The sequence below is a fragment of the Gossypium hirsutum genome, chromosome D03 (genome assembly GCF_007990345.1).
Source record: "Gossypium hirsutum isolate 1008001.06 chromosome D03, Gossypium_hirsutum_v2.1, whole genome shotgun sequence".
NCBI classification, from domain to species: domain Eukaryota; kingdom Viridiplantae; phylum Streptophyta; class Magnoliopsida; order Malvales; family Malvaceae; genus Gossypium; species Gossypium hirsutum.
The window spans coordinates 49,294,920-49,308,555 of NC_053439.1; the positions used below are offsets into that span (position 1 = coordinate 49,294,920).

At 34.4% G+C, this 13,636-nt stretch overlaps 2 protein-coding genes across 3 annotated transcripts; both read right to left on the reverse strand.

The window, feature by feature from the left end:
- Nucleotides 1-292: 292 nt before the first annotated feature.
- LOC107962092 (uncharacterized) lies at nt 293-5,701 on the reverse strand. 2 transcript variants are annotated; one of them, XR_005911495.1, is made up of 16 exons: nt 5,147-5,701; nt 4,294-4,459; nt 4,020-4,128; nt 3,831-3,941; nt 3,492-3,596; nt 3,159-3,242; nt 2,943-3,058; nt 2,691-2,792; nt 2,506-2,619; nt 2,352-2,408; nt 2,018-2,084; nt 1,585-1,638; nt 1,287-1,514; nt 1,135-1,209; nt 848-883; nt 617-706 (listed from the first exon to the last, which is right to left on the reverse strand). XR_005911495.1 is itself a non-coding variant. In XM_016898333.2 (15 exons), exons 2-15 carry the CDS (start codon nt 4,302-4,304, stop codon nt 614-616), a joined length of 1,134 nt encoding a protein of 377 aa, XP_016753822.2. In that variant the 5' UTR covers nt 4,305-4,459; nt 5,147-5,701; the 3' UTR covers nt 293-613. The 2 variants fall into 2 exon arrangements, 1 of the variants encoding a protein (XP_016753822.2); XM_016898333.2 differs by lacking the exon at nt 1,287-1,514 and having other exon boundaries at nt 293-706.
- A 748-nt stretch (nt 5,702-6,449) lies between these two features.
- On the reverse strand, nt 6,450-10,641 carry LOC107962111 (uncharacterized). Its single transcript, XM_016898360.2, has 3 exons — nt 9,397-10,641; nt 7,650-8,320; nt 6,450-7,569 (listed from the first exon to the last, which is right to left on the reverse strand). Exons 1-3 carry the CDS (start codon nt 10,491-10,493, stop codon nt 6,545-6,547), a joined length of 2,793 nt encoding a protein of 930 aa, XP_016753849.1. The 5' UTR covers nt 10,494-10,641; the 3' UTR covers nt 6,450-6,544.
- Between the last annotated feature and the right edge of the window lie 2,995 nt (nt 10,642-13,636).

Consider the following 13,636-nt stretch of genomic DNA (forward strand, 5'->3'; position numbering starts at 1 on the left):
AGACAACCTTCTCTTCCCTTTTGGTCAAATTATGAATTTTGATCCTTCTACTAAATCCCAAATTTAAGCATGGTAAAGGGGCCAAAACTATAATTTTACCTTCCGTTTTGTCTGTTGTGTTGTCCTTTTGAACTAATGATGATAATAGGGTCAAAAGAAATGAAGTATTTTGATGAAATCAGCTGCAAGCTCTTCCTTGCCTTATAAAACCCAATAATGACAACAATAACTTAACTGATGATATATCCCAAACATACATACATACATACATTGAAATACAATGCAAAAGATGTAAAAAACAATGGTTTCATATCATTAAGATGAGAGAAGAAAATTTCTTATGGAATTGTTACAATCATCATGATTTTAATGGGAGACACCCCACAATTGTTCTTCGTGAGGAAGAACTGGTAAAAAAATAATTTACCCCCCGTTTTTTTTTATCTGTAAAAGAAATATTAAGATACAAAAAAATGTGGGTTAGGGAAATGAGTCCACCCTATTGTAGTAAAAAGAATGTCACCCAAGACTTTAAGCCTAGCAAGTGAGATGATAGATGCACATATGAGGGTGTATTGGGAGGGTGGGGGGTGGAAATAATAAAAAATTATCTTTATCCTTTGCCACGCTGAGCAACGTATGCCAAGTCGGCATTCACGAGTCGCTTCTGAAACATCGCCCACTCGATTTTGCTCCTTATTCGGACCTGCGCATGGAGAAGAAAAGAAGTATGTTAGTTGGTTTTAAGACTTCATATTTAGTACCTACACCATGCAAAGACATTTGGAGGCCAAAAAAGGCTAAAAGGTATACAAAATTGATGTCGAAATTCATAAAATATGCATACCGCAACCCGGGGAGATATCCCACCGAGCGACCCGCCCTGAAATTTGAAAGAAGTCATTGTACTGAGGTTATAATCATGATGGCCATAAAAAAACATGTATTAATAGATCAAAAGCTAAAGTTCTCCATCCATGCTTACCACTCGGGATATCAGATATAGATCAAACGCTATGTTCACACAATCGATAATTCACATAAACATCCAAGGAAAATATATGGGGATATAAACCACAACATTTTTCATCATACATCGTGGCCAAAATATCTAGCAAGCTGATGAGGACTCACCTGGTTCCCGAGAGAACGAATCCCTTGATGAACAATCCACTGCGAATCTACCACACCGATTTTTTCGTGTGCAGGCTATGGAGAAGAAAATGGAAAGTTAGCACAAAATTAAATAAGAGGCCAAGATGAGGACTAGGAGAAGCCAGCTTTACATGTTTTTATTAGATGGTTGAAAGTGAAATCGCTTTCTCTAGAAAATTAACAGCTTTGATCGATTCTACAAAGTAGCTTCTTTGATGCTGATTTTCCGAATAAATTCTCCAATTCTCTAGCTATGTTACTTGGACTAAGATTTTAGTGTCAAATAATAGTTGACACGGGTCTGTTCAAGTTTTTTTCTCTGATCCCATGGAGGGTCATATTCCTATACCTATATCATGCTGCTTTGCACCAGAAACGAGTAATTCAAGAAAAGAAGAATGAAAGCAAAATTTGTCAAAAACTACTCACTGAAACACATCTTCTGAGAGCAAAATCTAATCCCCAACCGTGCACCAAGTCATTCTACAAGAACACGAATCGTTAAGCATTTTGATATTATAAAAAAAGGAGCTAAAGAAATTGCACCGAGTTATTAAGTAAAATTAAAACATTGTTGTATGCTCCTAATAATCCGTGTCTTCGTTCTCTTTCCATTACTCACCCTGAAAGGTGCTAGTAACAAAACAATTCACAATTGTAATTTTCCTAAATAGCCCGAGCTAACGGCTAATAGGGAAACTAAACCTCAGATGTGCAATTTCCCACCAAAGGGTCGGACCTGGCAACAAGGAAACCGTTTGAAATTTGCCAGTGCAACCTATCTAGTCAGTTAATCCGTGAGAATGTAAATATTCTAAACAATGTGGACAAAGCCTACAAAATCCTTAAGCACCACTTTTACCTGAATCAAATACCATACACATCGCCAAGCTTCCTGAGAAAATACAGGCGCCATGATTTCCACGAAACTGAAAGAAAGTAAACAGTATTAAACGCACCAAGGGAAAGGAAGACATCCGGTTCAAGGAACGTTTAACAGTGAAGTGCATTAAAAATTCACAGATCAAGGATATTACAGCTCGTGCATTATGATTTTCCATACAGACATGATTCCCGTTTTTCAGAATTTAACAAGTCAGTCCAAATTAATGATGTCGGAGCCAATTTGAACATGCTCACTAACACAGTATTAAATTGTAAAATTCATAAGAGAGAGACAGGGGGAGAGGCAATACGCAGCACATGGTGGAAAATGTGGATCGCTACACCAGCCAGGTTTCTCCTCGGTAAACCTGCGAACCAAGTCGAAACGCAGAACTTCAAGGTAAAAAAAAAAAAAAAAAGGCATGACATTTTATGATGGGTAAAGTAATTGCAGAGAGAGCCTACTTGTGAACTTCTTGGTCTTCTCTCCTCTTTGTCATCTGCCATGTGAGTCCGACATTGGGCTCCAAACCTGGTTGTGAGATCTCCAGGTCGTGTTTCTTGACCAGTTCTATATATCTGGTAACATGTGCAGAGGAAATTAGAAAGGGAAATATAAATGTCGAAATTAAGCTTAAAATATGACCAACCTCTCTGCATTGAAGTTTTCAACTCCTAGATCTTCATCCCATATGAAAATATATTCGTAAGCAGCTACAATATCTGGATGCAAAAACCTTTTTGCAAACCACCTGATAGACACACACACATGTGCGCACGAGCAGGGAAGCAAAATTATTGTCGGCTTGAATGACCTTTAAGTGTTAAGCTAATCTAACAAGGGAGGACTAAAATTAAGAGATGTAAGGAATAGAGAAAGGTGTACTGTCTTAAAAACTAACCATTTCGTTTGTTTCCTTGCACTAACATGGATTGCAGTCTTTGACCACTCCAATCGGTCCCATTCAGTGGTCCGACCATCATAATGAAAAAGCATTATTTGAAAATCCTCAGAAAACTACCTCAACATATAAGAATACACAAGTGTCAGTAACTCTGAAAGCTAAAACCGGGGGAGGGGGGGTGAAGAAATGATGGAACGGTCCCCATTGTCAAACCTTTTTAACACATTTATCAATATTATTCATCTGACCAATACCAACTGTAAATGTTACTAAATACTTTGGTTTCCTCTTTAGATCCTGCAATTTCAAGGAAAAATCATGATAAGAGAGACACTTATTAACCGAGAACAAAGAGACGCATTGAAGTATATTTTAGCATGCCGCAATGCATATGTTTCCGAGCTGACAATGATAGTGATATAGTGCCAAAAGGGCCCTAATGCATCGGATCCTTTTCTAGCGGAAATAACACAATATGCTGCATGTAAACATTCCTCAAAGATGTTTTATGACACTTCTATGTAAATAGTACTTAAAGCATCATACCTGACTAGGTTCACCCCATAATCTGCGCAGGTAAAGATCGGTCTCTGGTACAACAATTGCTGGTGGTAATGTTTCTGCACCATGAGGATTTGTTGGAACATATATCTGGGAGAACATAGAAGCAGAAAACAATTAAAGAGAAGGACCAAAACCGAACACTGTGCCGTAATTCTGAACAAAGAGCACTGCTCCACACAAGAAGCCATGAAAACAGAATATAATGGTTCAAGAACATGGGGGTAAACAAAACTCTCCCTGATCATTCAAAAACGTATAATCTGAAGAGCATCAATAAAATGTTTTCCACTTACAAATAACAAAAGATTAATCAACAGGCACCTTATAAATATTGGCTCGAGATGATTCAGAAGATCCGACCATATAGAATTGTTTGCTTTCAGATGTGGCTCCACCAACTGACGGGCCGAGGCTTAAAGGAAAGTTTCGAATCTGAAGGGATTAGAAGTAAATCATACAGATGATAGATCAACTACAGGCGTAGCTAGATATAAATTAAGGCAAACATACCTTGTAAAGGGAAACTGAAGGAAAGGAAACCCCAACAAAAAATCCAAAAACTGCTCCGATAACGGCTGTGATAATGAGCCTGGGACTACAATTTTTCCTGCAAAATACACTGCAAAGCATCGAAATAGTGTAGTAAATGGGGTCATCAGAATTTGTCATCATAAGCAATAAACCAAAAATCTTTTGCCAAGTGAAGACACATAAGACCGAGGTCAGGTTCAAACAATTACTTACACCAACATTTTCTAATAGCTAAAAACAACAGTATCCTAACCTGCGGTACATGGTGTCCGTATCAGTATGCTCTATTGCAGTCAATTTTAAAAGGCTAGATGCCCACAAGAACTGTCATATCTCATAAGCACCTTAGGAGCATTCTTCAAGAATACCAAGGCAAAGCAACTCTAAATCTTTAACCGAGACAGACTTCTGATCCATACCTTCAATATATGTTTAAAAAAAGTATCAAACACACAAAGAAAAGATCTGCAACACATTTATGTTTCAAAAGAGTGCCTAAGATCATTCGAATATAACAAATTCGAGCCCGAAAGGATCAATAGAATAGAAATAAAAAGCCTCATCTACTTTCAACATGCTATCAAAGCAAGTCACCATATATAAGTTACTGCTTTAACTCAACCAATGACTAAAATTTCAAGCTTTTAAAACCTATGACATAGTTCAAGCACGTTCTGACCATTGCTTACTCCTAGAATGCAATGTGCTGCAAAACTATTAAATTTAAACAAAAAAAACTGCCATTTTTTTTACTATTTAAACTGTTTTCATCCTCCAAAATCATTCCTTTATGCTATTCCAATTTTGGGTTTGAACCATGTTAACATCTTTTACTCAGTATCATAATTTTTTTTTGAAATATAAAAATTCCAAATTGTTTAAAATAATAATAATAATAACCCCTCAATTATCTAATAATTCCAAACTTGCTTTAAGAAAAAGACAACATTTTTATTATCTGCAACGAATAGAAAAAAAAGAAATAAGCCATTCATTTAATTTACTGATCTCCATAATAATATATATTTATTAATCACATTGAGCAAAAACTCAAATGTTTAAACAAACAAAACATATTAAATTTAAGGGTCAAAAATTAAAAATACCTTCTCTTTCTTTTCTTTTTTTTTTCCTTTTTGTCTGGAGAATTTCAAATCCCAGGATCAAAGCCGAGAAGACCAAAGAAAAAAAAAACCTAAAAAAATTTAAAATTTTGACATCAAGTAATTACTTTTATGAATAAATAAACAAAAACCAATCAACAAAAAATTTTCAAATTTCAACAAGAAAATGTTTGGTTTAGAAAATTGCCTGCGTTTTTTTGGTGATGATAAATTGATTTTATTCAAGAAAAAAAACAGAGAAAATGAGACTTTTCTTTGCATATAATTTATTTTTAATAAACAGAAACAGAAAATTTAGAGAAAGTTACATCTGGTTTTTGCTGTTTGAGGGGGGAATTTAGAATAGAATTAAATTAATTAATTATACTTTAAATTGAATTAAATAGAAAATGTAAGAATTTTTTGTAATTTTATTGCAAATATTGAGTTTCCTAATCTAAATTTTCACATTTAATTTTCTGTTTAAAATCATCGTACGTTGGCTTAAAAATTACTAAAAAGAATAAAAAAGAAAAACCAACTCCTTATATAGTTTTGGTATACTTATGAATTTGGTCTAATGTTGAACCACATCCCTCTACTTTACAAAAAGCTAACAACTTAGTCCCTATAATTTAATTTGATAGGATTTTTAGTCTCCATAAATTACTCAATTTTTCATAAAATTAATATATAATTGAAATGAGTATAAACTTAAAACATTTAACATTTATTTGAATTATAATATAATATAATATAATTAAAATTTAATTTTATAGTATTAAAGATAATTTTAAAATAAAATAAATTATAATAATTAAAAATAAGTAATAAATAAAAATACATGATTCATAAATAATAACAAATAAATAAAATCAAATTAGTGTGTTCATTTTCATGAACTTATTTCAACAACATTAAAGAGCACATTCTCCTACATATATTTAAATATATTCACAAATAATATTGATGAATAAAAAACGAAGAATAAATAAAAAATATATAAATAATTTAAATTATAAATAAAATAAGCACACAATTAATAATATTATTAATTATTTAATAATCGAACATTAAACGAATTTTAAATAATTTATTAATTAAATTTTAAATGAATATAAACAAGTTTAATGGGCTAAACAAATTTTTTCATATTTAATTCATTTAATAAAAAAATCTTGTTTATAAATAATTTAATATTTAACAATTGAATATTATTAAGATTTTATATTTAATTAGGGACAGGCATTTTGTTTCCCGCTGTATGGTTCCGTTGATGTACGTATAATAGCAGCAGATTGAAAGCTATATCAAAAAAATTGTTACATTTTTTATTTTCATTTTTTTTTTCTCTGGAAAAGAAACAAAGAATATAACTAAAATAGCAATTCGATTTCCGATTTAAACGATCTTTGAGCATTGCAGAGGCAGACCAGTCAGGTGATGGGCCGTCACAATCTCGGTTGCATTATCGCACCGTAAAACGTCCTGACCGAGCTTGGCTCCGGCCATTTTCAGCCCTTTCAATGAAACAGGTTGGTTGAAAAGGTTAAGTGATGGCAGCTTAGAAGCTGGTGGCAATTTTGCATTAGGCAGCAATGGCCTAAAATCTTCCATCAACAAAGGGACCTCAAAATCTGTTTTGTCATGCCTAACAACATTGTCCTTTGCACTTATATGAGCCCCGGGTTCCATGTGGTTCGTCGAAAAGCTTGACTGGTTCGGGAAATTCGGGTAGAGGCTCACGTATCCTCGGAGATACATCATGTCAATGAGGAACTTCTTCCATGAAGCTTGCCATCCATTGGTTCTGGATTTTGGGATTTGAACTGGGTTTGCTTTGGCATCTTCAGTGAACCTCATGTTCATGTAAACATAGAATTCTCTCCAAAGCTTCGGGAAGAAAACCGCACCCCAACTGCATGGTAGCTGGTGAAGGTACGGTGTGTTGGGGTGAATGCGTTTGAAGAACTCGGTCGGATTCCATTTCGGCCTTTCTTTAACGACTTCGACTAACCGAGGAGTGTAAAGAGAGATTGACGAGAGCTCAGGGAGGGATATTTGAGGGTCATAATGATAGGCTAAGAGAGCGTATTTGATCCATAGGTAATAGTACGGCGAGACTTCAATATCATCCTCGAGGAGTAAGCCGTAGTCGTCATCAGAAGTGGGGTACCAACTCTCACTAACTGCTCGAATTAGGCCCCCTTGAATGATCCTCCTTCTTAAGGTTTTAGGGCCATGAGGCCACTCAAATGAATCCACTAGTTTAATGGTAGCCTCATCCACTTTGCTATCCATGTTGAAACTAATAGGAACCTCATCTCCAACATAATATGCATCACTTAGAGATTTAAGAAGCCTCGTTAACGATTCGGCCCGGTTTTGTGTAATTATGTTGATCGAGATCCTCATCCGATTCCAATCTGCAATTCACAATGGACCACTAAGATATGATTGTTGATCGGTTACATGTATCTGTGTATGTGTATATGTATATACTTACATGGTAATGCAGTTGATCTTAGATCGGGCATCCATAGAACCTTTGAGACCGAAGGTCTAGGTAAAAGCACAAGTGTGGTACCGTTTGCATTTGTCTCGGATGCCATCTTCAGAGCTTTCTTCACATTCGAATCGGCGTCTGCCAATGTGATCACCACACTGGGGTTATGGATCTTTATCAACCCTTTCATGCTAGAGTACACCACTTGCAGGACCGGGACCTCGGAGTTTGACGTCCCTGAGATCGCCCCGATTTGCAAATCGAAAATCTTGAACCTTCTCTCTTTGCAAACCTGCTTAGGCCAGTTGAGAGCCGCGGCAGCATCTTCACAACTGCAGAAACCATCCCCAGAGACCACAATGTAAGCCTTCTTGCCGACAGTGGATCGGAACTTCTCGAGCAACGGCATGAGTGCCTTGACCTCGTCAACCGAGTGAGCGTAAAAGAGAGCATCGATCTTTTGAGTGTACATTGCAGCCCATTGAGTTACATAACCAGTTGTTAATGCCCTCCACCATTGATCATCTCTTACTTGAACAATGTCCTTGAAGATCACAGTGGTTTCTGAGACATATGCAAGCCTATGTTCACTGTCACCCCATGTTTCTTTGTCAGTTGGGTCAACTGGAAGCACAAATGACCCTGCATTTCTGTATTTTTGAAGCTGATAGCTGCACAAATTTGCAACAAATAAATAACCATTAGAATTTTTATCATCATGTAATTTTGGACTTCCAAAATAACTGATTAACGATCATGGGTGAAATGTAGATATGTTAATTCTGACCTGAATTAGATATCTGACCTAATCAATACGAATTCAAACCCGACTCAATGTGATTTTTTATGATTAAAAGTCAACAACTTAATCTGTCCTACTTGAACCCTAACTAATGAAATTGATCTAAACTCAAAATAACCTAAATCTGAAATAATCTGAGCAAGTATCCTAAATAACTCAGAAAGCAAAATGATCAAATGACCCGAACAAGTAATAGGAAATGACATGAACTTAAAAAGATTTGAACCTCAACCCAAGAAATCCAAATAACTTAAATCGAAAACAATCTGAACCTGAATTGGCTCAAGCTCAAAATTGAATCTAACATGAAACTTACTCGAAACAAAATGAGTTGAAAATATATGAAATTAACTTAGAACCAACCTATGAACCTAATACTCAAGGTACTCAAATTCAGTTTGATACATGTATGTATCTAATATGTGCACTGATGGATTCTTGGAAAGCCATATACCTATACCTTATCTGTATATGCAACGAATGTCAATGTCAAATACCAATACTTTAAGAAAAAAGAAAATTTGAAATAATGTATTGTATGGAAGTACATAATTTAGAACAGACAAAAAAACGAATGGTTGCAGAAATATCAGTAGTGGAAACATGATATTGTGTATCCATCTTTTACTGTAACTAATATATAAATAGTCCATTTTGTCAAAAATGGATTACAATATTCATAAAAGCTGACCAGTATCAGAACTAATTTATTGCAGCATTAGTTAAGAAGATTCTTTCATGGAATTCAATAAAGATAATTAATATATACTTTTTCAGATGCCTTCTATGATAGTCAACTTTCTAAGCCCGTTGAAACCCTTTAATACATTTCATCAAACATGTAGTGAGCTCAATTGCAATTTAATCCATATTTAGTAATGTAGGTGGAACATGTTTAATATTCAAAAGAAGACTTCCAGTTTTGAATAGGTTTTTAAAACGTACCTAAGGTGAAGATCTTCACCAGTCATGAAAGTGAAAGGAGTTTCAATGAAGAGTGACTTGACAAGTTCAGCAGATAAGAACCAGGAGCTCGACAGGAAATCGACCTGCACGATCTTGTCGATGGTGATGTCGTAGGCGGGGTCAGGCAAGTAAAGCCCAGCCTCTTTGGATCCGAACTTCCTATAGCTTGGGAATGTGAAATCCTTTTGCCTGAATGGCAAGATCCTTCCTATGCTGCCCAAAACAGAGTTCTTGTACTTTTCGGTCCCGGCTACATGGGATAAGATCTGCAGCATTTTCTTTCCCGGGATCATGTCATCGTCGAGTACGTGAACGAGGTCGGCTTCGGTTTGTAAGGCCATTTGGAACCTTCCGTAGTACTTGAAATCATAGCTCGAACTGATGAAGCTGATCCTCGAATCATTGTAGCTGTCAACGATTCGTTTTAGGGACTGCTCATTCGGGCTCCCGAATGAAAGTACCCACACGTGATGGAACGGAAGGGTCTGTTGAAGCAAAGAATCGAGCTGGGAACATAGTGTTTTCCTCTTGAAATGGTTCAACAGCACTGTAACTCTCGGTCGGTTCGGACCACGCATGTCCCATTTCGATCTCATTGCCATTAGCTCGGCTAGAGTTTCGGTGCCAATGGTCTTGCTCTGGAAATCCAGTATCTCATCGTACAACTCCCTCTTCAGATTGATCATTCGAGCATTATTGGACTTCTTCTGCATGAAATCGATCTTCTCGTGCTCACAAACTTCGGAAGGCGTACTCAGAGCAACTTCAGCTCCAACAAGTGACAAGGCGGCGTCTTGGTACCTGCCGAGAACATGTGGGGTTGTGATCAACTGCCTCATGTTCCTCGTGATCCAAGTAAAGTCCGGTTTCGTCCTCAAATCAACCAAGGGACTCATGTAATACAAAAGGAACGTTGCGTACACTGCGAATGCGAATTGCAGGCAGGTGAGGGCCGTGACGAGCCGAGTTGAGCTGGTTTTCGGAGCCTTCACCTTAGCTTTTCTCCCGACGTAGTCACCGAGCATTCCGTCCAAGAAATCGGTACTTCTCATATTCGAATTCCGACCAAATCCCATTTCATAAATTCAAAAAACCAAGCAATTTATGTGCCTAACACAAATGCAAGATGCTTTCAAGATTTAGGTTCTGATGGGAGGAACGGAGTGTTGAAGAAAGTGGTGATGAAGGGCAATGGAGCCTATGGCATATAGTGTGTATATATATAAATGGAAAGGTACTTAAAATAAAGTGAATGATAAGCAGCCAATGTGAAATGGCAAAGAGAAGGTCACATGGGATTAAAACGTTTATTGTTAATAAAGTCTGATTAACAAGCAATGTTGTCTAATGATATTTTTAGTCCTTCTATTATGCTAAAATTTACAATTTATAATTCTTACACAACTAATTAGTACTACTTGAAAACCCAGTTAATCATTTTCAGCCCATAATAAATTTACCTGTCAACCAATTATTTTAGAATGTCTTAAAAAATCACTTTAATGACAACAATTAACTATATTATCGTATTAATAACATTATAAAAAATAAAGTATATGGATTAAATCTTAAATTATAGTGTAATAAAGGGATTAAAACCATAATTAAACCTTACGATATATATTGCACGCGTTGCCTTCACTACTCGTCATATACATTTTGTAATGCCGCCCCTTAGGCAGCTCTTAAGGAAAGCCGGGTTTAATGGCGCAGGAAAGGGCTACCCTCACATAATCCCATATGCTTTCCTATCAATTTTGCTCTTTATTTCTTTCTGTCAAAGCTTTTTTCAACACTGAAATTTAGATACATCCTTGTGTGAGAGAGAATATACTTACAAGTTAGTGTTCAGACATATCATATGAATTGATTTAGTGAATCAAATGCTCACTAGTATTTTGATAAATATTAGTATTCAAGTTTCTGCAACGGCCAATAAACTCATTTAATAAGTTATATGTAAGCACATCCAAAGATGACAACTGAGCAATTTTTCATGCATCTCGAATCCAATCTAGAAAATCAAAACTTTATTCAACTTCGACTTGAACTAATATGCGACCATATAAAACTAATTTCATATATTTTGAACTAATATTATATATAAAAAGATATTTTGTTAATTATCACATGCCAATTTTTTTAAAAACTTATCTCAATCTGTTTAGGAACTTAATTTTTTTTTTAAAAAGAGACCTTATTGGATTTGATAAAGTCAAAAATGGTCAGGTTTGGGTTTTATTGTTATCCCCTAAATACATCATATTTTAGTCCTCTATTTTCAACCCTCTATGAGACCAATGATATACTCTAACCCTGAATCGAGGTAATTTTAAACCTTTTTCGATAAAAAAGAAGAAGAAATTATTAGTAAAGAAAAATAGAAGTAATGACAATATTACCTTGGAGAACCAGGAAATAATATTGTGGTTAAAAGCACAAAACCCTTTTCTCGTTCAGCACACACGCACTCTTATTAGGTTCAACTCTTGGGTTCAAACAAGTAGAGTTGTCGACAAGGAAGGCATATTAGGCAAAAGTAAAGCTTGAGTATATAAGAGAAAATATATATAGGGTTGACTTTGCATGTAGATACGTAAATGAACATTGCAGCAAGCTTGTTTTGTTAATGGCTTTTTGCCCAACTTTTTTCAAAAGTTGAACAAGCAAGAAAAGCCTCCCCTTCATGACTGAATTTGGTTGATTATGAGATCATCACCTCATTGATCAGTTTTCAAGACATGTTTTCTGTGAATTTGTTGTGTTACATACAATCAAAGAAAAGAACATTCGTTATTGCTATAGGCATATAATGCACTATTAGGGTCTATACTTGGGTCGAATTCTAAATTAATATCTAAATTTTAAAATGTTTTAATTGATTTTCTAAAGTATTAGTATCATATCAACTGGGTTTTTTTACTAATCTAATGGGTCGAATCCAACAGGAGCATGTTTAAACATGTGGATACCTCTTGCATGGACAATTTGGATCTAGTATGTTAAAAAAATATAATTAAGGGCAAAATACAAAATTGTTCAAAGGGGTAAATTTAAATTATAAATTTTTATGGGAGCTAAAATACAATTCAGTCATTATTTTTATAATGGATAAATCTTAATTTTATCATTTTTGGGAGGTAAAGTACAATATCACCATGTATTAATTTATAATTTTAAAAATTAGAGCATTTTTCTCGGGAACCAAGACCCTTGCCTACCTTTGGCATTAACATTGAACACAATATTAGTAAAATTTAAAAGGGTTCTTTCTTTTTTTTTCTTCTTCTTCTTTTAAATAGATCTAAATTTTCATATGATAAATACAAAATTATTTAAAATTTGAGTCATATGTTCTAAGTACTCTTTATGTCATTTCCGAACTAATATTTAATACCCAAATTCATTACTAAACTGATTTAAATTTGGACTAGAATGTTTGGCAGAGTTAACACATTTTTAACTGAAGAAAACAGTAAATAAATCGTGAGCATGCATTTCAATTTTTTCATGTTTGATTTTCAGTAAAAGCATCATAAAACCTCTTGTATTATACTCTGGATTGCATTTAGCTTTTTTATTGAGAAAATGAACAAATTGACCCCTGCGCGTTAAATGAGTGAGCAAAATAGTCATTCCGTTAAGTTTTAGTGTTTATATATAAGATATAATAATAAATTTAGCCTTCAACCTTTACATATTTATTTAATTTGACCCATACTCTTTTATTGGAAGTAAATTAGAAAATTTTGAAACTAACAAGGCTAAAGAGTCAAAAAAAGGCCTTAGTAACAAAGTAAAGAAAATCAATTAAGCCCTTTTAAAATTTAAAATTATTAAAAAATTATTAAAATATAAAAACTTTAAAATTATAATTTTTTTATTAAAAAACAATATCCACCCTATAAAAGATTAGGGGTCAACTTTTTTAAACCTAATAACCATTAGATTTTAATGGGTTGGTATTGTTATTTTCTAATAAAAATTTTATAATTTTAATTTTTATAATTTTTATGATATTTTTAATATTTTAAAAATTTTAAAATTTATTACTAAGGTCTTATTAATTTCAAATTTTTTTAATTTACTTCCAATAAAAAAGTAGGGGTCAGATTGAAGATACATGTAAAAGTTGAGGGCTAAATTTGTTATTATACCTTATATATAAACACTAGATTTTAATGGAGGGTCTGTTTTGCTCACTCATCTAACGTAGAGG

Coding starts and splice junctions, on each gene's coding strand:
- LOC107962092 (XM_016898333.2), bottom strand. Junction 3,942..4,019: donor CTTCAGTTTCCCTTTACAAG/GTATGTTTGCCT, acceptor TAATCCCTTCAG/ATTCGAAACTTTCCTTTAAG. Junction 707..847: donor GGATATCTCCCCGGGTTGCG/GTATGCATATTT, acceptor CTCCATGCGCAG/GTCCGAATAAGGAGCAAAAT.
- LOC107962111 (XM_016898360.2), bottom strand. CDS start 10,493: ATGGGATTTGGTCGGAATTCGAATATGAGAAGTACCGATTTCTTGGAC. Junction 8,321..9,396: donor GGTGAAGATCTTCACCTTAG/GTACGTTTTAAA, acceptor AAATTTGTGCAG/CTATCAGCTTCAAAAATACA. Junction 7,570..7,649: donor AAGATCAACTGCATTACCAT/GTAAGTATATAC, acceptor TGTGAATTGCAG/ATTGGAATCGGATGAGGATC.